The following is a 27,460-nucleotide window of genomic DNA, read 5'->3' as shown; positions in this document are numbered from 1 at the left end:
AGATAATGAACAAGATTAAACCATCCAATTGCAAGGGAGATCCATGCCCAGCCAGTCTGATTAAAGACTGCACTGAAACACTCACCCCCTTCCTCAAAACTTTCAATAATGCCTCCTTCAATGCCAACACAGTTCCAGATAGCCTAAAAGAAGCCTGGGTACTCCCGCTTCTAAAAAAAACCTACTCTCGACCCTGAAGTGGCTACTAACTATAGACCCATCACCACAGTGCCCTTCCTGCTCAAGATCCTGGATAAAGTTGTTCTACACGCAGATCCAGGAATACCTTGAAACCAACCATATCCTTGGCAAAAGACAGTCAGGCTTCCGTCCAGGTCACGGGACAGTCAGCTTGGAGACATTATGAACAAAGGCAAACCGGCACTCCTTCTCCTACTGGATCTATCCGCAGCCTTTGAAGCACACTTCTCCCCAGAAGCCATTGCATGGGTGGCCTCATTGCTAAATGGCAGACTCATGAAAGTCTTTTCAGACACTGCCTCGGAAACCCCCACTATCATCCACTGCGGCGTCCCCCAAAGCTCCTGTACCACCCCTACTCTCAACAACATATTTACCCTCCCACTCTTCAATGACCTCGACTTTCGTAACATAGCGTACACCAAATAGGCAGACGATACGCAGGTACTGCTCCCGCTAACTGGGACCTATGAAGAATGGCAGCCAACGGCCTCTGCTTAAACAGGGTTAAAACTGAGATCCTCATAGTAGGGACCAGCAAAAATCTCAACAAACTCTCCCCTCAATACAAATCCTTCAACATCTACAACTCCACCATCACAGTCTCCCAGACTGTAAAAACCTTAGGTGTTCACCTAGACGCCTCACTATCCATGTCCCGACAGGTCAACGCCATAGCTTCCTCCTCAGCGCTCACCACCAAGGTGATAAACGCTGTTAAGCCTTTTCTTTCCACTAAAAACTGCCTATCCATCGCCAGAGCCACAATAGGTACCAAACTGGACAACTGTAATGCCCTTTTCCTAGGCACCTCCGCCCATAACATAAAAAAACTCCAAATCATGCAAAACAACGTGCTCCGGGCAGCACTGACCATTCCCAAAAGAGAACACATCTCTCAAGCAAGGAAAGATGCCCACTGGCTACCGGTAAAGGAACGGATGCTCTTTAAAGCCATGGCCGTCAAACATAGATGCCTCACACTGGATGCTCCACCCTATCTCGCAGAAAGAATCACCCCCAAAGCCTCCACCAGACCCACTGGAGCCCACCGCACCAACATGATCCATGTTCCCACATTCCAAAGATCCAGGGCAGGAGGATCCAGCTTCCAACACCTCGCACCCAAAAACTGGAATTCCTAACCAACCTCACTAAGGAATGAAAAATCGTACGCCACCTTCAGAAAAAACATAACAACCTTTCTATTCTGCTAAATTCTATCCACATGCACATTTATGCCTGCACTGTAACCACAGTAAAGCATAACCCTTTAATTTCAATGTTCTATTGCAATCAACTGTTTACTCTGTTACTCTGTACCACATGCACAGTTATGCTTGCACTGTAACCACAGCAAAGCATAACCCTCTAATCTCAACTTCCTGCTGCAAACAACTGTTTACTCTCTTACTATGTACTTATGTTATGTTTAAGCCTAAGCCTGCTGTAACAGTGCCACTATGCCTCAGGACAGTTCTGTGCGCTTTATAAATGCAAATAAATGAAAATAAATAAAATAAAATAAGGAATCCATGACACCTTTATCTCCAAAGTAACATCACACCTCAAATCCATCAACAATCAAAGTGACTTCTCTAGTCTCTCAGGGGGCTCCTCTAAGATGACGATGACAGAACATTCCACCTCCATCCCTGTTAAAACACAAGCAGTCTTCTATTTCTCTCAGAGCAATGAGCCCGAAATCATCCAGATTGTTCCAGCATGTAGCCCATCTCATGCAAGGGCGACACCTGCACGTCCAGGCTACTAATAGGCTGTCTCAATTTCCTATGCCTCTGGGTGAACCTCTCCTTTTCTTAAATGTGTGTTCCGCTCTGTCTTAAAGAGGCCTGGATCACCCCCATACTTAAGAAGGAAAATCTTGACCCCTTGCTCGCAAAAAACTACTGTCCCATCAATAATGTGCCCTTCCTTCTCCAAATCATGTATCGGATGGCATATCTCCAATTCTAGAAATGTGTTAAAGAGTGAAGCATTTTGGACCAAAGCAATCGGGCTTTAGAGCCAGGCATGGCACTGAGACTGCCTTGCTCGATCTGAAATCCAGTCTCTCTGGCATAGTCGACCAGGGCCACCCTGCCCTCCAAATGTTGCTTGCTCTCTCTGCTGCCATTGACCTGGTCGACCATGCCCTCTTGTTGATCAGTTCAGAGTCGTTGGTGGGCTGCTCTGTAATGGCAGCACAGTGGTGGCCTCCTTTCTGGGCCCCCACAATGCCAGTGTTGCCATCAATGACGTTAGCTCATCACAAGCACTTGTTACCTGCGGGGTCAGACAGGGCTCATGCCTTTCGCACACTCTTCAATATCTACATCCTGCCACTGCTGGGGCTTCTCAATGACCTGGGCGTACTTTATACCAACTACGCAGATGATACCCAGGTTGTCCTAAGGCTCTCAGGCACCCAATCCCAAGACGCACAGGCCATTAACACAATCTATTCTACTATCCATTCTTGGATGAAAACCAACTCCTTGGCCCTAAATTTCGAGAAAAAAAACTTGCCCCGAGTACAAAAACGTTCTCATCTGTAACATCATCATCCTGGTGGCCAAGAGTGTAAAGGCCCTGAGTGTTATCTTTGATGCTTGACTGACCATGAGAAAGCATGTTGCCCAGATCTGGGCTTCCTGCGGCTTTATTAATAAGCTGCTTAATCACATCTGCCCTTTTCTCTGACACAGAAACATCTCTCTTTTAGCCTCAGCCCTCGTAAATTCAGAAATGATTAATGTAACGGTCTACTGTCGAGTACATCCCAATCCAACCTCTCAGCTTTACAAGTGACCCAAAATGGGGCTGTGCAAGCAACCTCGGGTCTCTCTAGACAAGATCACATTACCCACGCAAGGAGGCAGTTGGATTGGCTGCCCGTGAAGAAGCGAGTCTCCCTCACGATACTGACTCTGACCCTCTGACCCTCAAATATCAGGCTCATGTGGCACCAATTTATCTTGTGGTGCGCCTGAAGTCCTATCAGCCATTCCGCACTCACGACTCCCATGATCAAGCCAGACTCTACCAGCCTACATTTAGGCTGGTAAGATTTGGAGACACAGGTATTGACGTTCAAGCCCCTCTAATCTGGAACTCCCTCCCACTTGCTCTAAGGCCTTCTAAGCACCAATTTCCTGCCAGACACCACCACTGACTTCCCTCTTGTATTGTTTTATGTGCGCCCTGAGGCCTTCGGTGAGCTGGTGTGTTACAAAAATCAAAATAAATAAATAAATAAAACTTATTGAAACTAGCAGCGTTAATGATTTACCGTGTTTAAACAACAAAATGTAATTGAACAAATGCAATTAGACTTTAAAGTTCACTTGTTTCAAGAGAGGTTTCCTTTGCCTCTCTGGATCAGAGAAATCAAATGCAGACAGCCCTGTTCCTTCGGACATGAGGAAACACATAACACATTGGCAATTGAAAAATACAATGGGGGTCATTACGATGTCGGAGGTAACCATGCCGCTAATAGCGGCATGGCTACCCCTTTACCGGGTATCGGGTTCAGGTTCCCTGAATGAGGAATTACCGGGCCATTCCGGCCTTGGAGCGCCCAGTATTTCCCCATTCAGGGAACCCAGACCCTGTGCATCCCCATTCCCATTCGAGCCCCCATAGGGCTCAATGGGAATGGGGATGATGCTAACAACGGACCCGTTAATAACGGGCCTGTTGTTAGCATGCTGGCCTGCTCGCGGTACCCGCTAAGGCGGCCTGGTTGAACCAGGCATCCTTAGCGGGTCCCGCGAGGAAACCTCGTAATAGGGCGGTAGGGATTTAACGGCTCCGGCACCTTTACCGGCACCATTAACCCCTTACCGCCCACCTCGTAATGAGTCCCAATGTATTTAAACAATTGTCAATTGTCAATTCGACAGTCATATTCGGGGTTGTGGGGCCAATGTGTGCACTTGTTTGTTCTTTGTTACAGAAAATCTTAGTAAATATTTGCCAAGAAAATATATGTTCTTTTTACACTGCTGGCTAAAGCCATATTTTAAAGTGAACAATCATTAACACAATGGGCCTCATAACGAGGTGGGGGTGAAGGGTTATTGGCACCTATGGGGGCACGAATGGGAATGGGGATGCACAGGGTCTGGGTTCCCTGAATGGGGAAATACCGGGCCCGCCAAGGAATGGCCCGATAATTCCTCATTCAAGGAACCCGGTAAGGGGGTGGCCATGCCGCTATTAGCGGCATGGTTACCTCCTGCCTCGTAATGACCCCCAATATCTCCTATATAGCAGGATGTCATAGCCACATTTCAATGGGCCTTAACTGGTGATTGATAAGCGTCTCGCCTACCAGCCACACAATTTGTGATCGACTCCTGGGCGCAGCAAATCGTTATTTATTTTGTAAATCACTTAACCACAAAGGGGGGATGGGGTCCGCCCTTTCCTGACACTCCCACCCACCCAAGTCCCTCACCGTCTCTACCCAAGATACCCTAAACACCCGAGTCCCCCTCTCTCTCTCCCACACTAACCCACCCCTACAGCCTCTCGCTCTCTCTCCCTAAACCATACCCACTCAAGCCTCTCTCTCTCTCTACATCAAGCCCCTCTCTCTACTCTACCCCCTAGAGAACCTCTCTATCTATCTACCCCAACCAACCACCCACGCCCCTCTCTCATCCTTAACAATACCTCCTCTTGCGCTACAACCCATCTCCTGCCCACCCCCTGCCCTACCCTACACACTCTGGCTCCACCCAACCTACCCTACCACCTCTGGCTCTATGCCACCAAACTACCCTATCCTCTCTGGCTCTACCCCAACCACCCACCTCCCCTCTGGATCTATATGACCACCCAGCAACCCAACCTACCTCATCAGGCTCTTCACATGAACCCACCCTTTCCCCTCTGCTTACATTACAAACACCTTACCCCACTGGCTCTATGTCAACCACCCACCCACCATAGCTCTAGTACCACCCACCCTAGCTCTAGTACCACCCACCAATCCTACCCCCTGCTGGATCTCTATACCCAACCCACCTCTGGATCTGTATACCCTTCTCACCCACCCTACCTACCTATGGCTCTGTATACCAAATCCACCCACCCCATCCCTCCTTTCTGTAACCCACCAATCCTATCCGCCTCTGGTTCTCTATACCCTAACCACTGACCTTAATGCCCTTTGGCTCTCTATACTGTACCCAACCACCCTATCCCACTCTGCCTCTCTATACCCACCAACGCACCCTACCCCTCTATGGCTTTCTATGCAATGCACACCACCCTACTCCCCTCTGGTTCTCCACAACCCAAACACAACTGTAACCCTTTCTGTCTTTATCCACGAACCACCCATCCACTCTCTCTATAACCCAACCATACAACCCCGCTCTCTCTTTCTCTCTCTCTCTACAGTACCTACTCATGCAAGTCACTAGCTCTCTCTACCCCAGCACTGGCCTCTCTCTATGCTTCCCACCCTCCTGAGCCCCTCTCCCTACCCCTACCACCCAAACCCTTATTTCTCTCTCTACCCCAACAAGCCACCTGTGCCCCTCCCTCTCTGCTACACCCACCCACCTAATTCTCCCCTGTTCTACCCCACTGACTCACCTAGCCCCATCTAGTTCTATCCCACCAACCTTCCAAACCCCCTCTGGCTCTAAAAAACTTCTGTCTCTATCCCATTTTCCACTGTAGTTGCACATCCCTACCCGCTATGGATCTACCCAACCATACAACCTCTGGTTCTACACTATCCCTCCTCCCAGCTGCACTCCAACTACACAACCTAAACTGCCTCCTCTGGTTATTCCCCCACAACCATCCTACTATCTCTGGCCACTCTATGTCCTCTGGCTCTACACCATTCAACCAGCCTACCTCATCTGGCTGAACCCCACACACCATACCCCTGGCTGGAACTACCCCACCCACCAAAGCACTTTGAAACACTTTGTGTATAGGCACAATATAAATAAACTATCATATCATATCATATCACCATACCACCTTCTGACTCCACCACCTCCTCTGGCTCTTAAAGCTATCCCCTCTGTCTCTACATCACCCACTCTATCCCCTATGGCTCTACCTCATTTCATGCTCACTCTGGCTCTCCCCTGCCACCCACCAAACGGCCTCTGGCTCTACACCATCCCTTCACCCTACCCTTTCTATCCCTACTCCACCCGCCTCCATACCTCGCCGAAGGGCACCCACCCACCCTGCCACTCCTGGCTCGCTACGCCTAACCCGCCTACACACCTCTGGCTCCCTATACAACATCCACCCACCCTACCCCCTCTGGGTCTCTATACCAGACCCACCCACACTACATACTCAGACTCTTTAGAACACATTCCACCCACCATACCACTTTTTGGTTCTCTATACCCCGTGAGCACAAACCCAACCCCCATCTGGCTCTCTATGCTTCATTCACCCAGACTACCACCCTCTTGCTTTCTATACCTGCCCCAGGCACCCTACCACCATCTGGCTTGCTATACCGGTTCCACCCACCCTACCATCCTCTGGTTCACTAAAGCCCACCCCTCAAACCCTTTCTATCTCTGTATATCACACACCCACCCTACCCTGTGCTGGCTCTCACCAATACCCCCTCTAGCACTCTATACCTTACCGATAATACCCCACTATGACTCTCTATACCCACCAATTGGCCCTACCCCTCTCTTGTTCTCTATACAGTTGATCTCCCACCTCACCCCCAGATGGCTCTCTACACACCACCCCCTCAACCCCTTTTCATATACCACAGCTACCCAACCCTCTCTCTATACCCCATCCTCCCACCCTACTCCCCCTCTCTCTCTCTCTCTCTCTCTCTCTCTCTCTCTCTCTCTCTCTCTCTATACCATATCCACCCACCCTACCATTCCCTTATTATATACCCCACTCACCCAACTAATCTCTCTCTCTGTCCACCAACCCCACCATACTGCTCTCTCCCTTTACCCCACCCACCTCTCTCTCTCTTTCTACACCCCACCCACCCTAGCGCTCGTTCTTTGTACACTACTCCCTACTGCTCTCTCTCTCTGTTTCTCTATCTCTTTCTCTATATGCACCCATCCACCCTACTGCTATTTCCCTATATGTGTGTTTTTTTGTGTGTGTTTATTGAAGGGTCTCGGCGAAAGCCTCTACTTCTTCTTGGGTGCAGCCTTTTTGGGCTTTGCCGCTTTGGGTTTGACGGCCTTGGGCTTCACGACCTTGGCTGGGCTCTTCTTTGCCGCTTTCGCCTTCACGGCTTTGGCTTTTGCGGGGCTCTTGGCGGCCTTCTTGGCTGGAGCAGCTTTGGGCTTTTTAGGGCTCTTGGCTCCTGCTGGTTTCTTCACCTTCTTGGGACTCTTCTTGACTCCGGCGGGAGCCTTTTTGGGTTTCTTGGCAGCGCCGGCAGGCTTCTTTGCTGCGGGCGTCTTGCTCTTCACCGCCGCTTTCTTGGCCGCCTTCTTCTTGCCCTGCGACTGCTTCTTGTTGAGCTTGAAGGATCCAGAGGCACCGGTGCCCTTGAGCTGGGCTAGGGCTCCTTTGCTCACCAGGCTCTTGACAGCAAGCTTGACTCTGCTGTTGTTCTTGTCCACGTCGTATCCCTGGGCGCTCAGAGCCTTCTTGATGGCGGGCAGGGAGAGTCCCTTCCTCTCAGTGGAGGCAGCCACGACCTTGACGACGAGGTCGGCCACGCTGGGCCCCGTGGGCTTTTTGGCCTTGGCAGCGCCGGCTGCTTTCTTCGGTGTCGTCTTCTTCTTGGGAGCCACAGCAGCGGGAGCAGTTTCAGCCATTGTTCTGCAGGAGGACTCGGTCAGCGCGCTCACAGATCAGATCAGATCAGTAATGATCAGTAATCAGCATTTGTTAATGCCTCCTTCGCAACAGGGAAAGTCCCCACCTCCCTCAAGGAAGCATGGGTCCACCCCCTCCTAAAAAAACCTACTCTCGATCCCACCTCCCCCAACAACTATAGACCCATCACCACTGTCCCTTTCCTCCTCAAAATACTCGACAAAGCAGCCTATCTGCAGGTTCAGCACTACATCGAAGAAAACAAACTCCTGGGACTCCGCCAATCTGGCTTCCGCCCTAGACATGGGACTAGAAACCGCCCTACTTGACCTGAAAAACCAAATGGACGATGCCAGAGACATGGGCAAATCAGCTCTTCTCCTACTCCTTGACTTGTCTGCAGCGTTCGATCTCGTAGATCATGACGTCCTTTGCCATCATCTCTCCTTCACTGCCAAGTTCTCCCCTGACGCCACAGCATGGATCAAATCCTTCCTACAGGACAGAACCATGCAAGTATTCTCCGACCTAGCCTCTGCCTCACCCACTACCATACTCTTTGGCGTGCCCCAAGGCTCATGCCTCTCCCCCACACTCTACAACATCTTCACACGACCCCTCTTCCTCATCCTCGACGCTATGGGTATATCCTACACTAACTACGCGGACGATACCCAGATCCTCCTTACCCTCACATGCAACTACGACACCGACTCCATGACCCTTAACAACCTCTACAACACCATCCAAGCCTGGATGGCAGACAATGGACTATGCCTCAACTCTGACAAGACAGAACTCCTACTGGTAGGTTCCCCCGAAACGCTAAAAAAACTTGACTCCCAATTCAGTCACTTCGCCATCGACACCATCAAAATACCTGTTTCAGACTCAGTCAAAACTCTTGGAGTCTATCTAGACTCTAACCTCTCCATAGACAGACAAGTCAACGCCATTGCCTCCTCAGCCGCATATCATGCTAAACTGATCAACGCAGTCAGGCCTTTCCTCTCCAAAGAGAACTGCACAAACATAGCCAGAGCCATCACCGGCTCCAGGCTAGACTACTGCAACATACTCTTCCTAGGAAGAAAAAAACTTGGAGAGGCTACAAGTCATCCAGAATAGTGCTCTCCGAGCAGCCCAAGGTATTGCCAAAAGGGACCACATCTCGGAAGCCAGAAAACTAGCCCACTGGCTCCCAATAAAGGAAAGAATAATCTTCAAAGCGCTCACACTGACACACAAATGCATCCATCTCACTGCCCCCGATTATCTCTCACAAAGAATCCACTCCGTCGCCTCTACAAGACCAACAAGATCACCCTACACCAACATGCTCTCTGTGCCATTAGTAAAAAGATCCAGAGCAGGTGGATCCAGCTTTCCCTATCTCGCACCCACTCACTGGAATGCCCTACCTCCCACCATCCGCGGTGAGCCCTCCCTCCTAGCCTTCCGCAAAGCGCTGAAAACCACTCTCTTCTCATAAGGTCCCTCGCAGCTGCATAATACCAACCATATGACCCATTGCCTAAGTTGTATTGACCAACCGCATAAGCTGTAATGATAACCTTGCTTGTTCCTACCTGTATTATGCCTCTTACTGATACCATGCCTGTAACTAAGCTCATGCAAGTAACAGCGCCTCAATGCCCCAAGGCTGCCTGCGCGCTATATAAATTTAAATAAATAAAAAAAAAAATAAATATACTGAAAACAAATGAGGTCCACAGTTAGGACCCTCGCGTCCCCTGCCCACTTTACAATGCTGAAAAAATCAGCCCAATTCTTCGAACTCGAGACTCACAATTGTATAAAGAGAAATGAAAAATACGAACACTATAAATATACAACATTACACTGTGAAAGTTTGTCGTTGTTTAATTACTTCAACATCTTCTTAAACTCAGTCAGTCTGAAAGAATCTGACGCATTTCAGGGTAAAGGCCTTTTCTTCAAGACCAATTCAAACTGAAAAACTATATACAAAACAACCTTAAAGAGTCTGTATACTCAAATTGATCAAGTCAATGTACTCTAGTATAGCCTAGCTGCCAGTGACAATTCTTGTGATAATACACATAGAATGTGTGTTCCAATTGTGAATACTATTAAAGGCAATCAGCATCAAGTCCAATGAGCAAACTGGATGTAACTGGGTGATCAAACAGTAAAGAATAGAGAAGGCACTTAGGGATGGTCACCCGTGTGTCACATGCTGCAAACATGCATAAGGTGAAAGCTCAAACATAAATAAAACAAAATCAATGAACGGCCTACCTGGCCGACAAATGATGCAGCTCAACAGATTCAATTAAAAAGTATGTTCCAGGAACAAGAACCTGTTAGCAATACAGTAAAGCAGTGGAGAAATGGTCAGAGGCAAATAGTCTGTCATGACTTTCTCCAAACCAAAAACATGGGAAGGAGGGAAGAAACGTACCTGGTCTTTTCTTATCCTAATGAAAAAAACAATCCATACAAAGGTGGGCCAGGGGATGCAAGGCAACATTCAAGAGATAGCTCAGATGCTGGAGAAGAGAGCAAGGGTCTTCAACTATGTTCATCAAACTCTGCAAAAAGCATGATAGAAACCCATTAATTAACATATACCACAATAATGTATTGCTAACACTCTCTCTCTAGCGGGGTAAAGCCTAAATATTGAGTATAACAGCTTACTGAAAATAGGTCATAAACTTTGATCCCTGGTCAGCGCGTGGATGCAGCATTCACTTCACTGAATCCAGCCGGGCTGGAGAGTCCCATGTACAAGTAGATACACGTGCTTCCATTTGTATGGGGGTAAATCACTAGGGAATGACCATGCTTACTTTCAAAGTGTCATACCTATCTAAAAGCTAGTGTTCACTGGCACATAACAGTAGTTATAGCCATAGCCAAAACACCTTGGTACATACCAGTGAACAGAATTATTTCTACTCTATCTATAACCAATGTCATGAGTCTGCAAACAGTAACTTGTGGAATTTCAGGCTAAGTAGAGCCCACATATTTGCTGTATTAATTGTAATAAATGTCAAATGCAATACACAACTGCAAACAACACAATTATTGGCTTTGTCAATTCTAGCTTTACTTTGTACTAATGCTGTACACTTACACTGTTTCACAAAATGTCTGCACTGTGGCTCCTGCAGTCATAGCTTCTAATCTAGGCGGCCAAACACAGCTCTTCCTCCTTTTTAAAATTGATGAATTCAGTATACTTAAATCTATATTTATAAAAGTGAACATGTGTGGGTTTGTGGCTGGATGTGTGCCTTGGTGAAGAGTTGTTCCTTATACAATTCCACACGGTTTCACCGATATGCACCAGATTCTGCATAGTTACTTGTTAGGACCCTACGGACAATACTGGCTACATGACATTTGGACACCCCACTCCGTTCCCTGGATTTCAGCAAAAGTCAAAATGTGTTTGTGGCTTGGTGAAGAGTTGTCCCTTAAACAATTCTACACTGTTTCACAAATCTGCTTGGACCTTCCGGACATTGCTGGCTACATGGCATATGGACACTCCAGCCTTTCTCCGTGTGTGTGGGTGTGTGGCTTAGCAAAGCATTGTCCATTATACGATTCCACACCGTTTCACATTGCACCAAATATTGCATAGTTACCAGTTAGGACCCTCTGAATATTGCTGGCTGCATGATATGTGGACACACCATCCCTTGTCCCAGATTTCAGCAAAGGTTTTTAAAAAGAAATGTGTGGTTTCGTGGCTTGGAGAAGCATTGTTCCGTATACATTTCTACACAGTTTCACCAATCCGCACCAAACTGCATAGTTAACTGTTAGGACCCTCCGGACTTTACTGACTACATAACATTTGGACACACCACCACCTTCCCTGGATTTCAGCACCTCCACAAATGAGACAGCTGCCTGAAATCGTAGAACATCAATGTGGTTGTAGAAGAATGGGTCCACAACCCTAGAATGCACGATTTTTGGGATGTTTGCACCGCAGTGCAGCACAATGAACTGCACCACACCAGGGTGAGACAACAGATGGGGAGAGAGCACAGTAGGTCTCAGTATGCAGCAGCACTCCAACTCTCGCCTCCCACCAACGTCTGCTCTGGGGTATGTGTGCCAGCCGCAAACACATTCTCAGTCCAGTTTACTTCAGAGTGCAAAGCACATCAAGTGATAAGCGACAAACTCCCAGGTCGGTTTGAGGGCTCCTAGAAGTTTGCGGACTCTCGGAAGGTGCAAACCTTCCCACAAAAGGAACTTAGAACCAGCTAAACAGCAATTCCAAACTGCGGTTTATTACAGCAAAAACCAACAGGGATTAGTACAAGGATCGAAAAAATCCAAAGACATTGCAACGTCACCTGGCTCACATGCCAGTTTTGGATCTTAATTGCATCATAGTGATGTCACAACATGAGCCCTACTCCATTAAAGCTATCGCCATCTGGGATTGGCCGTCAGGAGCCTACTAACCTGTACATTCCCTTATATGAGTTACTCTACTGGCCCTCGCATGTCAGGTGGCTGGCCTGGTCCTTCCCAAATTACTATCTCTAAACAATGTTGCAGTGTGAGGGTCTTACAATTGGTTCTTGTCCATTGCTACAATCCCCTAGGATACTGAACTGTGGTTGGCTAGAGCTGACGTCCCCAGGCCTGGTATCCAAAATGATTCTCAGCTCTTGGTGTTCCTTCGCAAGGTAATAAGAATGACTATGCGTCTGCATTGTAACTTGTGTATACCAACATAGTCTATGAGAGTGCTGGCTCATTTCGTGTCACACATTTCTCATGTTGTAACATCTTTCTTACAAGCTTCTGTCTGGCGGCATGAGATCGACTCTCTTTCCCAGCTTCTGGTTTCGATTCATCATCTGAATCGGCCGGGTCATGTGTTCTGAGACCACGAATTGGAGCTTCTGCAGCTCTGAATTGCCCTGAATTATGAGGAATTATTTGCATTTACTGCAGCTGGTGTTACTGTCATTCAGGGAATGGAATGTCACTCGTATCTGGTGGCCTTGGTAGCAGGCCCTGTCTCACATGGTTTCTCTCTGTTCAGCCTGAATTCAGCTCAGCTCAGCTCTTACTGAGAGGTGTGTGGCATACTGTGAGTTCTCTAAGCCATAACATGGCTTCTACATGTTTGTGCTATCCTATTTCCCCCATATGTTAGTCACATGTGATTCTGTCAGGTCCCATAGATGCTCCTGAAATTTCATAAGGTTATTTGCACACACGCATCTGCAAGCTTTACTCAGGATCTCTTGCCTCTTGCAGTTTCTGTGTTACTGCATTCAAGCTAATGACAAAATAATAAAAGCAATGCCAGTATGTATATCTATCTGTATAGAACTGTACGCTAGTGGTCTTTGTGTATTTGAGTGTGTGTTTGTGTCCTGATGTGCGGATGGCACATGTGCATCCTTTCTAACACTGCTATGTCGTGGTGTCTCTAACGACGTCAGTAACGTGGCTTCTTGGCGATTTAATCAATACTTTCAATTGAAGTCTCCTTAATTGCAGCCTGAAGCTCCTTGTCCACTCTGGGTAAGGTTTGCACTGCTCCTAGCCTGTAGGGCTAACTGAGTGGGTACCTCTCGACATACTGATCGATCATTGGAGCACTGGGAATTGGTCCGAAATAGTACAGGCAATCACAGTATATCCTGGTCTTCTTCCGTGTCATGTACCTTAAAGGAGGGGGAGGGTGGGTGAATCTGCGCATCCCTCTTCAGAAGAGCAACCTACAGGATCATTGATTTTCAACAATTCATGAGAGTGCTGTCATGTCTGTTTACAGAACCCATTCGGAGAAAGGGTACTTTTTAATAGTTAGGTTATAAAATACATGTATGAATACATCACAGGCAGAAAAATATGGCAGGAAAATCAATATAAAAATGTAATATTATGATTATCATCGTTATTACTTTATGAAAACAACAACTTCTTCATGATGAAGTTATAAAGTCTTTAATCACTGCATCAGAAGAGCGCTAGTATGACGTTATGATTTCTTCATTTTTTTATTGTAGTGTGCTCGAAAACAGTGGTATAGGCCATTACAATGTAGCAGATGATTTCCCGAGAAACAGTTTACTAGATGCTTGATTCATTCTGAAACTGAATTCATCAATTAAAAGACATAAACATGTTAGTAGGTATGCTACCCAGATAGTGAATTAGATATTTTGAACTAAAATACTAATGTATTTCTTTTCACTAATTCTACAGTGAGGTTTGTAAGTCATGCTATGTTATTTTATGTTATGTTATGTGATATTATATTATGTATTTGTACCATGCACTTCTGGCATTTGCATGGTCTCCGCTCTTATGTGGCTCCGAACTGGAAAAAGGGAAGATGGGGTTATTAGAGGAAGAGAGGGAAAAGTCAAGGCAGTTCATGAACCTTTGCGTATATTAAGTTACATATGGTTTTTATGATAACACCAGCATACAATCTAGGCATTTAGACCCATTGTCATCAATGTATTTCATATTTGGGTTTTCAAGGCAGAATGGTAATACTTCCTTGGACAGGGTGTAAAAGTTAGACATATACGGCTCACATTTACACCGTGTGATTACACTGGGGCACGTCAAATCAATTCCTGGATTCGATTCAACACAACACTCATCAGAGGGCATTCCCCCAAACCTCTTTGAGACATCACACAATTAATCCCTAGCACTTTACACATAGGCAACATTCTAGGCTTACGCTTTCTGGCATGTGAGAAACAGCATTCTCATTGCAGACCAGTTAAATGGTTTGCAGTGTAATATCTAGACAATGGAATTATATAAAATACGTAATAATTATTAAATATAATTGTCAAACATATAAAAGCGTGTGACATTTAATATGACATAATACATAATATGACATAATATGACATAATACCAGCTTTATCCTACACATTATATGCTCAGCTCATCAGACACACCCTTCCTCTCTCTCTCATACTCTTTCTTTCTTTCTTTCTTTCTTTCTTTCTTTCTTTCTTTCTTTCTTTCTTTCTTTCTTTCTTTCTTTCTTTCTTTCTTTCTTTCTTTCTTTCTTCTTTTTCACTCTCTCTGTCTCACTCTATGACTTTGCCTATGGTCCTCTCTATGATACATGTAAGGAAGTAACCAATTAGTTCACTGATCGCTTCGAAATACCCATATTAGTTTCACCCCTTCCCCTAAACATCAATGAAAAATTTAACCTTTCCTTGAAGCACCCTCACAGTAAAAGAACGACTAATACACAAATGCTTATTCTCCAAATCATATTTGCATAAGAAACTATTATCTATTGCTCGTACTGGAAAGATTTTGACATGAAGAGCTATTGTTTCTACTGACAGAAGATGGCATCATATGGAGGAACAGAAGCATTGGAATGCACTCTTGTTTGAAAGGTACTATATATACAGTACTCCTCGGCCCATGAAAGGAAGAGGGCATATGGAGGATTATCCCTCAATTACAACAGGTATCAACTAAGATCTTAGCTCATAGAAAAAGTGCTGCGCCAAAAAGAACATTGCGCCTGCTTGCGCTTTTGAGAAATGTTGGGCATTCTACGTATTTATGGATTCAAAAGTGTGAATTGTCTGTCAGACACTGCCCCTCCATGCCCCAATACGGAGGCACAGTATTAGGTGGAAGGGGTGAGGGGATAATTTCAGGACAGCTATGCCGGCAGGTAAGGTTGTGCACTGTCAATCGTGTTAATGGCTGGTTAAGTGTGCACCACAATATTGGCATGCAGTGGCACACATGGTGTGCAGGGATCATGTGATTTTGCATGGGGACTGTCAGTACAGATGTGAGTCTGTCCACCTGTCTGTGTGTGTATGTCCCCTTGATCATCCATGCATGTGGTATGGGTTTCTGGTTGCACTTCTGAAAAGGACAGCCGACTCAGGAAGCTGTGCAGAACTCATCTCCCTTGAGCCATTGACAGTCTGACACATTCAATGTCTGCATACTCATCCTCAGTCTCCATTCTCTGGACATCATGGACTCTGCATTCTGATTGTTCACCTATTGCATTGCTGACCATTCTCAAGTCTTCTTACAACCCCCCTTCTCCTCTCTCACCCTACTCTTAAACCTGTGCCTGAGCCCACTCCCCACCCTTATGCACTCACATGACCTGTCCTGCTACAACCACACATACATTACATACATTACACATACATCCACTCACAGATCACCAAGAGCATGGCCTCTGCCCATCCTGATCTTGCCTCGGGACATGCAGATATCCAAACACTGCCTGGCAGCTAGCCGCCGTCTAATGAATATTGTTGGGAGCGGATTCATGTTTGCAGTGACACTGCACTTCCACCAAGCCACCCCCTGGCTGAGCTCCCTAGTCCACATTCCGATGACTTCCAGTTCAGTGAAGTAACAGTGATGTCCCATGGATTATGACTGAACACTCTGTCAGCACATGCTTGTAGCTCCTGTCATCTGCACCTCCACATCATTGTTCCATCTCTTGGCTATCCTACCCTCACAGAGCCACAGCAATGTTGGCAATTATCCTCTCCTGTCTGGACTGCTCTTATTCCATTTATATATATGACCCTGCCTATCATCTCAGTAAGCTATAAAAGATCATGAACAACCGCAGCCTGCATCATCCTTACACTCACCCCAAGGGTACACGTGTGCTCCATGGCTTCCCATTGTCCAACACACTTCCTTCATGGCTATTTGCATCACCAACTGGGTGGTTCACGAAATGTGCCTTGACATTGACCAACACTGTCTCACAGCCTGACAACACTGCAGATACCTCACATCAGGCTCTACACTACAATTCATCATCTGTCATCTCAAAGAGCATTGTATGTGGGTTGAATATCCTGTTTCTCACCCTCCTTCTTCTCCTCCTCCTTCAATGGACATGTAGGATTGCTGCCACTATAGCTGGATTCATCCTGGTAGGATGACGTTTGTATGGTGTTGATTGCATGCTTTATATACCTTTCCTTCATGTGTTGGTTCCTTTGTGTGTTGTATGTTGTGTCTGATATCATATGCTGATAGATCACAAGGTTTGCGTGTGCCTTTTCCTGATGTGTAGTTGTGCATTGTAATCCATGAATTTTGCTTGGTTTGCACTTGCCTGGGCATGTAATATCTTTCTGTGGCACGTCCCTCAACACGCCCATGTTATTCCTTTTCTTCCTCATTTTGCAGTGAAAATTGGGAATATGCATCATCCTCCCCCTAATTGCTTCTTTGCTTAGGCCGTTCACACACTTTGCACGAAGAGTCGTGAAAAGCGATCACCACCATGCAAAGTCAGGACAGACCCATGCAAAGTCACGCAGAGTATGATCCATGAATCGGGAATAAGTATTTTGTGGACTACAAAGTGCACTTTTTAGTAGAAAAGTCACGTTGCATGTGAAAACAAATAAAACACATCACATTTAGTGGAAGATAACGACCATCCTTTCCTATCACTATTTATTAGAATATGCTGTTATTTGAGAGAACTGTCATTATTAGAACTTTAAGAATGTATAGAAGGTGTTTATTTTCCAATTGCTGTGTGCTGCAGTTGCGGTAGGAGTGACTCCTTCATATGCCAACATCTAAATATTACAAAAAAAAGCATTATTAGCTGAATCCCTACAATTCCCATCATGTATGCAATTGTGTAGACGTATTCATAATGTGTGCATGATGTGGAGAGCAAATGGTCTTATGTGAATTTGTTGATGTTTCAAGCAACATGCTTCCATGTATGCACTTCACTATGAACTACGTGGCTACAGCCACCTACAATAGTGTTACTGCAAGAAATCTCCACTCGTGGGGTTAAGATTCTCTAGGGCAAACCAACAGACATAATTGATATTGCTTTTCTTAAACGTTGTTGACATTGAGGCAAAGCTCTGTATTTACTCTTAACAAAATTCAGAATTGCAACCAGGTTCCATAATTCAGTCAACATTCACAGTAAATGTTGCTGATTTCTAATGTAAGTAAAAAATAGAATGTCTGTTTGTATTTGTATTCTGTAAACAACATTACAATCAAGACAATTTAGTTATTTAATTAACACAAGTTGTCCAGCTCAGATCATAAAAGATGCGGCCAGAGATTTAGACCCTTTAATTACCAAACTTATAAACTCCTCATTCGCCAGCAACTCAGTCCCAAGTAACCTGAAGCAATCTTGGGGTTCTCCTATTACTTAAGAAACAAACACTAGATCTGGCTATTCCCACTAAATATAGAACGATCACTACAGTCCCTTTTTTACTGAAAATCCTAGATAGAGTTGCATACTTGCAAATTCAAGACTATCTAGAGACAAACACACTTCTAGGAACACGTCAATCTGGCTTTAGACACCGACATGGAATTCAAACTGCCTTTGTTGACCTTAAAAGCCAGATCGACAAACTAAAAGACAAAAGTAGACTTGCCATCCCACTCCTCCTAGACTTATCGGTTGCCTTTGATCTGGTTGACCATAAAATATTATGCGTCCACCTGTCATCGGCAGCACACTTTTTGAATATTTCCTCGCCAATAGAACTATGCGTGTTTTCTTACCCACAGCAGCGGCAGACCCGATCCCCATCACCTGTGGAGTCCCACAAGGTTCCTGCGTCTTGGCCACTTTGTACAATATCTTTAAAAAGCACCTATTTTATGACATCATCAGTGCACACAGATTTAATGTTGTTGGATTAAGTGATAATATCAATAGTGATGGGTATAACACATTTTTTTCGGACCTTCTAAAAAGTAGAAAAACGTAGACCATTGGGTGGTCTAATAATTGGCATACAAAATCAATTTGAACTAACCAAACATTTACTAACTGATTACTGTACAGATATGTTAGCAGATGTAGCATCATGTAAGGATGCAAAGGCCCCAAGCTCCATTGTATAAATCAACGTTTTCAACCCTGGTTGAATCATCAACCTCTTTTATCATGAACTGCTTACACACATTAATGGTGAAGATACGTTAGTGTGAAAAGTGTGCCAGGAATCAGTTGTGGTGAACTTAATGAAAATAGCTCCAATTATGAAATGGAATTATGCTCCTATCTGCCTTCATTTCACTCGCAAAATAACAAGTATAGGGCTAAAAATAGAACGTAAGGATTTAAGTGAGCAGAATGTATCTCGACTCACGGTTTGAATTGGCCAAACATTGGGCAGAATGTATCTCAACTCACAATTTGAATTGGCCAAATATTGGGCAGAATGTATCTCAACTAACGATTTGAACTGGCTAAACATTGAGCAGAATGTATTTTGACTCATGATTTGAGCTGGCTAAACATTGGGCAGAAAGTTTCTCAACTCAATATTTGAATTGGCCAAATATTGGGCAGAATGTATCTTGACTCACGATTTGAGCTGGCTAAACATTGGGCAGAATGTATCTCAACTCGCGGTATGAACTGGCTAAACATTGGGCAGAATGTTTCTCGACTCATGACTTGAATTGGCTAAACATTGGGCAGAATGTATCTCGACTCACGATGTGAACTGGCTTATCATTAAACATGATCATACTAATGCAAGCTTCAATGCGTGGAAGAGTTAAGAGAAGGTTAGAATCTTGGATTATGTGAACTTGAATGACTTTGGATTACATAAAATCAGAGATATGTTTGTTACTTTCGATCCATATGCTGACCAAGCCTGTTTGAGCATTTGAATAGATTATAATAGCACATTATGTCATTTTTGGCTTCTGACCCAAATTAAGATGCATTCCAAGGACCACAGAAATATATGCAATGCAAATAATGTTAAAAACGTGATAGCTATATCATTATCCTTTGCAATACAAAATAAATTGACACAATTTGGATTGGACAAGACCTTTCATTGGAAACTGGCACACAAATGCGCGTAAGGACAAGAACGCAGTTAAACATTCTTGTTATGATGTGGCTGTTGTCAGCCATAAATGCATATTGTGCCGGGAAATGAAAACTACTAAAACAAATGTGTGTATAGAGCTTGCCCACCTCGGCCAATGGCTGTTCGTGAAGCAAAAACCAAATATAGAAAATGATTGCATTCTAATAGGAAGACACGTTGGCAATTTTTGCTACATATAGTAAAACTAGTGGTGACTCCATAAGGTTTTGACAAATGGGGAGGGGTCAGCATTAATTTAAGTACACAAGAAATAAATCTCACATATGTTGGCTAAATTATCAGAAATAGACATGTGTCTTACAAAAACAACCTTCCTCTTACATAGAGCAAGACAACCTGGTGATGAACAAACATACATATAAGACCAAAACTAAAACTATATACAACATTATCAGATAGCTCAAACCATATAGTTCCCTGGTCCAGAAAGGTTAGCCAATGTATTCATTAGAAATCCTGACATATGATCAATAATCCTAGATCGGTTTTTATGGAACATTATTGTTATTAATTGAAACCCGGCATCATGAAATAATCACTAATTATGCTGGTGTATAAGAAGGGAGAACGATTATAACCTAACTATTACAGACTATTCGCAAAGTTGGACTCCTCAGGCAATGTATTTGCAAGCATATTTTTTCATGAATGGATGGCATGGGCTAGCCAAGCAATGCTCCTTCACTCTCTTCAAAGTGGGTTTCGGCAATGCTTCACCCATGTATATAATATACTCATGCTTCAATTACTTACACATCTAGCTTTAGAGCAGTGGAACGCGCTATAGGGTGTGAGGATCCAGTACTTGTTCTGGGTTTGTTAAACAGTAGCACAGTACAGTGAGTTGTGGTCTGTTCCTTCATTGGGATTATTCCTCTTCAAGTGTTGTTGAAAAGGCCACATTTTACTAGATTTGCAAAACTGACGAATTGTGGAGGCATTTCAAGCCAATAAAGCGGTCCAGAACACGGGTGCATGACAAGTAGAGAATTGTTAATAAGCCCTCTCTTTGTGGATGAGTTAAGCTTTAAGTTGTTACACAAGGAACATTTGCCACCAGATATGTGGAGCTTAGACACCAGGTATGTTGGTGTTCTACGCTACTCGTGACTGATTTGAAGATTATACATGCAGTATTGGACAGTATCAGGGCCTGGAGAGGAAGCAAATGTAGTTAGCATAGGAAGGGGGTGATGGGTCATATTTCCGTGCACCCATAATAAGATGTGTTGCATCATGGTAGACTGCTTTTAGGGGACAAACGTGAGCGGCTGGAAGCACCATCAGGAGGGCAGTTCCCCCCATCGATATGTGAGACCACACGGGTCTGCGCTACATTCTGAAAGTGTTTAAGCTTGTGCATTTACATACATATTTCCTAGATTCATTTTATGAGGAATCGTCACTCCATCTGAAAGATCCTTTTCAGTCCCTGCTCTAAAATCCACTTCCCCCACTCTGGATAGGTCTTTTAAAGTAGCAGCGTTCATATGTGCCATTTCAAAACATACATGTAGATTTAAAACTGAACGATTTGATGGTGAACTGTACCCATACTAAAACCAGAAAATAAAAAGATGAAATTGTGGAAATGAAGCTCACCACGATATGAAAATGACCACTTTCAAGTGTGTAGGGATGAAACCACATTGAGCCGTTGCTGTGCATAGGACAATAATCGTGGCACACGCATGCTTCCTTATCTATGTTTTCACCCTAGAATCCATTGGTAGCATTATATGTATCAATGCGATGTGTAACCCAGTAGTGAGGCTTGGTAATAGGAACATCCATTCTAAATTGCCAAGCAGCTAAAGAATGTGCATGGAAAGATTGGAATGGAATTGTGCCATTTCCTACTCCAGTCCTTAGGAATAGCACTGTGATTGTCTGGGTGAAACAGAGGGCCTAATTTCGTGTTAAACTTTCTGTGGAGAAGTGACAAACCCACCAGTAGCTAAGAACTGAATCCAGTAGAGCAATATAAACATACACCCCAGGATACATTCTAGACAGGGCTTCCTTGTCAATATATGTGCCACTGAGATCACCTCCTGAGTCACCCACATCCTTCTGTGGAAAATTATCTCTCAATCAGTCTGTGTTTTTTTCATTCCCAGCATAGACTGTATAGCCTTGCATTGCTCCTGTTTAGGGAACAAGCCCTTTATTCTCTGAAATGTCTTTTTCTGAGGAATCTGAGACTGTGGTGGGATGGAGTTTGAGGAGGGGGAACAATGAAAGCACATTGACAATATCACCGGGTATCTTCAAATAGGCCACTTTAGAAACCTAATTCTTAAAGGGTCCACTGCACAAGGGACCAGGTCTCCCCACACGCATGGAGAAGTAACAGAAATGAAAACAAACATTTTGTTGTGAGTCGGATGAATAAGCATGATCAGGGGGTATCCTGGTTACCTTGCTGTTGGTCTATTTCTCATAAATGGATTTTCCACACCGTTAGTTATTGATGATAAGTATAAACATAGATTTTATTCATCAGTTTGTTTTCAAAACAAGGACTCATGGACCCAATAGTTGTCAGCCGACACGTGTTTCGACCATAGGGTCTTTATCAAGGCTTTTATCGAAAGATGAGTGCCCCTGTGGGGTCCTGAGAGGATTGTAGTAGGTTGGTCCTGTCAGTGACAGCTGGGCTCCTCGTTGGGACCTGTAGTGCGACAAATGGCGGCATCAATGAAGCAGGGGGTGATCCGTGAATAGGCATGTCTGCCTAGCTTTCCTGAGACTACAAACAAAATCAGTTGCCTTCTCACCCTCTTGTCTTTTTTGTAAGGCCCTGCACACAAATCCTTTTATTATCGTGCTGAACCTACCTGAGAAAAAGCTCAGTTTTGCCCCAGTAATGCTGCCATCAACCATACCTCTGTGAGCATCTCATCACAACCTATCAAGGCACACACATCTACACGAACCGTTACTTCAGGTCTGAGCTCAGCAGACACCCCTGGAAATCAATTCCTATCTCTGACAAGAAACACAATGAACAGAAGGAATTCTGGGTAAGACTCCCTATAGAATCCGGAAGAAAAGAGAAGGTGGGCGAGTCTCTGAGGGTAGTGTAAGCAGTGAGTAACGTTGTATCATCTGCTGCAAAGTGAAACCCCCTCGTAAAACAGAGAGGAAGAGCAGGTGGTGCTAATCCGTCTGTATTCTAGAGGATTTATTTCTGTGTTTCCTCATATGGCTGAGACAGGCTCCAACTGTCTGTAATTACTAAATCACATCAGCCATCGAATATCGATTTCAATCAATGCCCCTGAAAGGATACTAAGTGCTGTGGTAATTAGCTTAATTAGATTTTTTTAACGTTACGTTTCTGTAGTTTCAAAATGTATTGTGTGTAAAACATAAGCTCCTCCCACATCCATGATTGTCAGAAGCTCACTCTGAAATCCTGTTAGTATCCAGATTGCATCTCCTTGAGGGATACAGACATAAGAAGGGAGATGGCAGACATTTTAACCAGTGGGTGTGCTCACAGGCTCATTTCTCGATTTCCTGAAGTAAATGCATATAGCCATGTCAACGGGTCTTTTATCCCAAGCACATTAGGTTTTGCTTTCAAATACATTGATGACAGTTACTCTATTGATCAATTCAATGTAGGGAGTATACATCGTGTACACTGCCTTTAGTAAACATGTCATTAGAGAGACGATCACAAAAAATGTAATATAAAAAATCACCTATAGACAGCGATATATGAAAATATATCATTAATACATTGCTCCAGTACTAATGCTTACAGTTTAAAAAAAAAAAAAACAACTCATACAGGCCGATTCATGGAACAGACGTGCGCCGAAAATCCCAGAGCAAGCAGGCACAAGGTGGCGCAAGCGTGAGAAAGCAAGCACACACGCACGATTCAAGGAAGGCCCTGCGCGTGTTTACCACTGGTTATGCGCCAAACCCGTGCGTGGCGCATGTGGGCGCACACGTCATCTAACGGCGTGCGCTACGCGTACAACGAAAGCACACATAGCGCGGCGCACCCAACAAAAGTGGGTGGAACAGTGGGTGTAACACGCGGAATGGGGAACAACGCGTGAAAAAGAAGGCGAAACTGTGGAAGTACTGCAGGGAACTACGCGGAACGCCCACACGCACGTGAACAACCCATATTCATGGATTTGAAACCTGCGCACGGCAAAAGACGCGCATAGGTGTCAACGCTTCCGCACCAGGACGGTAGGCAGAAGCGTCCCCGCGCACAGTATAAAAGTGCACGCAAACAACAAACACGTATATACAGCTACTATGAATGCCCTATTTGTCGCAGCACTGATCGTGGGACACCGCAGGAGGAGGAGAATAGCCAGGGCATGCATTTTTACACCCCGGACAAGCCTTTTTGGGATGCCTGATGACCAGGCCTACGGCCGGTATAGGTTTCCACCTCGTATCATCCTAGACCTGGTCAGGGAGTGGGAAGATGACCTTACATCCCCCACCCTCTGCTCCCAACCATTGAGCCCCTTGGAGAAGGTGCTCAATGTCCTGCATTTTTTGGCCACTGGGTCATTTCAGCGGACCACTGCCATAGTGGGGAGGGTCTCACAGGCCACGCAGTCACGCTGCCTACACCAGGTCTTGGCAATCATGACAGAGCGCCCCTCAGTCCGCAGGCACATATAAATGCCCAGAACACCCGCAGAAAGGCAGGCCGTTGTCCAGGACTTTTACAGGGTGGCACACTTCCCCAAAGTGCTTGGTGCCATAGATTGCACCCATGTGGCCCTACGTCCACCTAGGGCCACTGAGCACATCTACCGAAACCGCAAGCACTGGCATTCCATCAATGTGCAGGTGGTATGCGATGCAAAGGGAATCATCACCTCTGTCTATGCAAACTACCCTGGCTCCACCCATGACAGTTTCATATACAGAATGACTGCCCTGAGCCGGGCCCTGGAAGCTGGGCAGCATGGTGACACATGGCTCCTAGGTGAGTACAAATGCCTGTGCACATGCATGCATGTCACACACACACACACAAATACACAAACCTCGATAATCACAACCATCATCACCTCTCCAGGGGACAGTGCCTACCCCGTGAGCAACCACATGATGACGCCAATCCGGAACCGCACCACACGACCCCAGGTAAGATACAGCGCAGCCCATATTGCAACCAGGGCGATAGTGGAGCGCACATTCGGAATGCTCAAGTCACGCTTCCGCTCCCTTGACCGCTCTGGCGGGCAGCTACTCTATGCACTCCCAGTAGTGTGCTGGATCATTGTGGCAGCATGTGTCCTGCACAATGTTGCAACATGGCAAGGCGTACCGGTGGACATGGTGGTGCCCCCACATCCCCAACCACAGGCACAGGTGCTGCCCATGGGAGGGGACAGGGCATGTGGCAAGGAAGCCCGGACCCAACTTGTGGCCACATTTTTCACCTAAACTCCCACCCCTGCGGAGTGCACACAAGCCTGGCACATACCAGGTGACAATCGATGATGACAAAGAGACAGTCAACTGTCACAACCTTACCACCCTGAGAATGTTGCCATGGAAGTGCCACATTGGGTGCATCCCTAGCTACTTAAACATAAGCAATCCTGTGTGACCAAAAGGCACACATGCAAGGTGTGAATCACACATACCTGCAAAACAGGCCATGACTATCACTGATATGTCACCCAAACCCTCCCAAACCACAACATGACATGGCAAGCAATAGCTATACACCAACACAGTACCAATAAGGTACACATTGACATGTGAAAAATGTAAAGTGGCATCAGACAATGATGCCTGACATGGAATCAGATGAAATGACTGACCAACAACCTCCCACCCAAAAGAAGTCATACCCAAATGCATTCCAACAGTTGTAGTTGTAACATAACAATGCATGCCTGTCTACATGCACATTATGCCTTGCAAAATCAACACTGCAGCTTCTGTGTGCCGTGCCCACCTCCTGCAACACACTGCTCAGCGCACAGCATAGTGAACAGCCATTGTGTGTGACACACACCCTGAGCATCACATCTAAGCAACAAACTACATCAAAAAGCAAATTACGCATGTACAGGATCCACAATTGGTCATAGATCATGTGGTGCAGGGACACAGTGGGCACCAGAAGGCAAACAGAGTGTACATGTGGACATGGATGGGTGGCTGTACATGTAGTGGATTATAATGCGAGTGTGTGGGTCAGTAGGAACATGCACTCAATATGCATGTGCAATCAAGTGACCATCAGTTTCCTCTACACATCACATGTGAACATTCACCATGTGAGCACCCCAGCATGTCAAGCCACAACTATTCCCTCACACCTGAAAGTTAAACACAAAACATGAACAGGCATTGATCAGCAGAATACATCATGTACATAGGATACCGCAATTACAATGTCAGGGTGCGCATCACACTGTAGGGCAAGGCAACTGTCAACAATAAAACACCCCCCATCCCTCACAAATCACCATGACCCACTGAACAACTGCACCTGGGTTATGTAGCCTTCATCCTTGAAGTTCACCTGGCCACAGGATCACCCTTCCCCTTTGTCACCATCTCCCACCTTTTGTGCAAAAAGTGTCCAGAACCCTCATAGGCCACCTTGACTTGCGAAAACACCACATCAAAGAGAACTCAAAGGAGGCCAACACAGAAGCCAAGCAAAAAGCCTGCAGGCAGCAGAACAAACCAGAAGAGCCTCCAGTAGATGACTTGAAGTAGCAGTATGTCACAAAGCCCAAGTACTACCACAATGACGTAACAACCAAGGTAGCACAGTAAAACAATGTCACAACAGGATGTGTACCTTGTGTGGTACATAACACAGAATGATGCACCACGAACTGATGGGTACCGTGTACAGGTGTAGGAGTGGCACGAACCAACTACCCCCACTGTGGTCTGGGTACCTGCGAGGTAAAACTCACACAGGCCTCTGAGACCCTGGTGTGGAAGGAGGGTCATGGATATGCAGTCGGGACAGGCATTGCTGTACTGGATAACCGGAATGCGGGGCAGTAGAGAGGAGTAGGATTGACACAGAAAAGTAGGAAATGCACAAACCTGTACTACTCACATTAACGCATACACAAGTACACCAAACTTGATCATCATGCACATAGTAACAAATTACTCAAATGGAAGACAAAGAGAAACTTATTTCTGGGATGAGTGCTGGCCTCCTGCCTGCGCCCTCTGAGGTCCGGTAACAGGAGCAGTTCAATGCTGCAAAGAGAGCCACAGTTACATATCTGTGCGTGTCCATACCACACAAACACACCACCATATATGCCCCAAACTAACAAACTACTCTACAAACAAACAATCTGGAGGGGATGCTTCGTATCCATACGTAACATTACCCTTGTGATGGTGCATACACAGTCAATGCAGTAAGTCAGGCGCCGGTTTACACAGATTTACACAACATGCAATGTTCCCTGGGTAAGCAGCCAGATGCATATAGCAAGGTATGACTTCAGAACAAGTCGTGTTCCACC

The 27,460-nt window shown here is 45.4% G+C and overlaps 1 protein-coding gene across 1 annotated transcript; it reads right to left on the bottom strand.

Moving 5' to 3' along the window:
* Positions 1-7,370: 7,370 nt before the first annotated feature.
* Positions 7,371-8,009, bottom strand: LOC138515639 (histone H1-like). The gene has a single exon (XM_069630339.1). It carries the CDS (start codon positions 8,007-8,009, stop codon positions 7,371-7,373), a length of 639 nt encoding a protein of 212 aa, XP_069486440.1.
* Positions 8,010-27,460: the final 19,451 nt, after the last annotated feature.

The sequence above is a fragment of the Ambystoma mexicanum genome, chromosome 6q (genome assembly GCF_040938575.1).
Source record: "Ambystoma mexicanum isolate Mex_15411 chromosome 6q, UKY_AmexF1_1, whole genome shotgun sequence".
Lineage (NCBI taxonomy): Eukaryota > Metazoa > Chordata > Amphibia > Caudata > Ambystomatidae > Ambystoma > Ambystoma mexicanum.
Note: the sequence above shows the minus strand (reverse complement) of the source record. Positions and strands in the feature narration are given on the sequence as shown.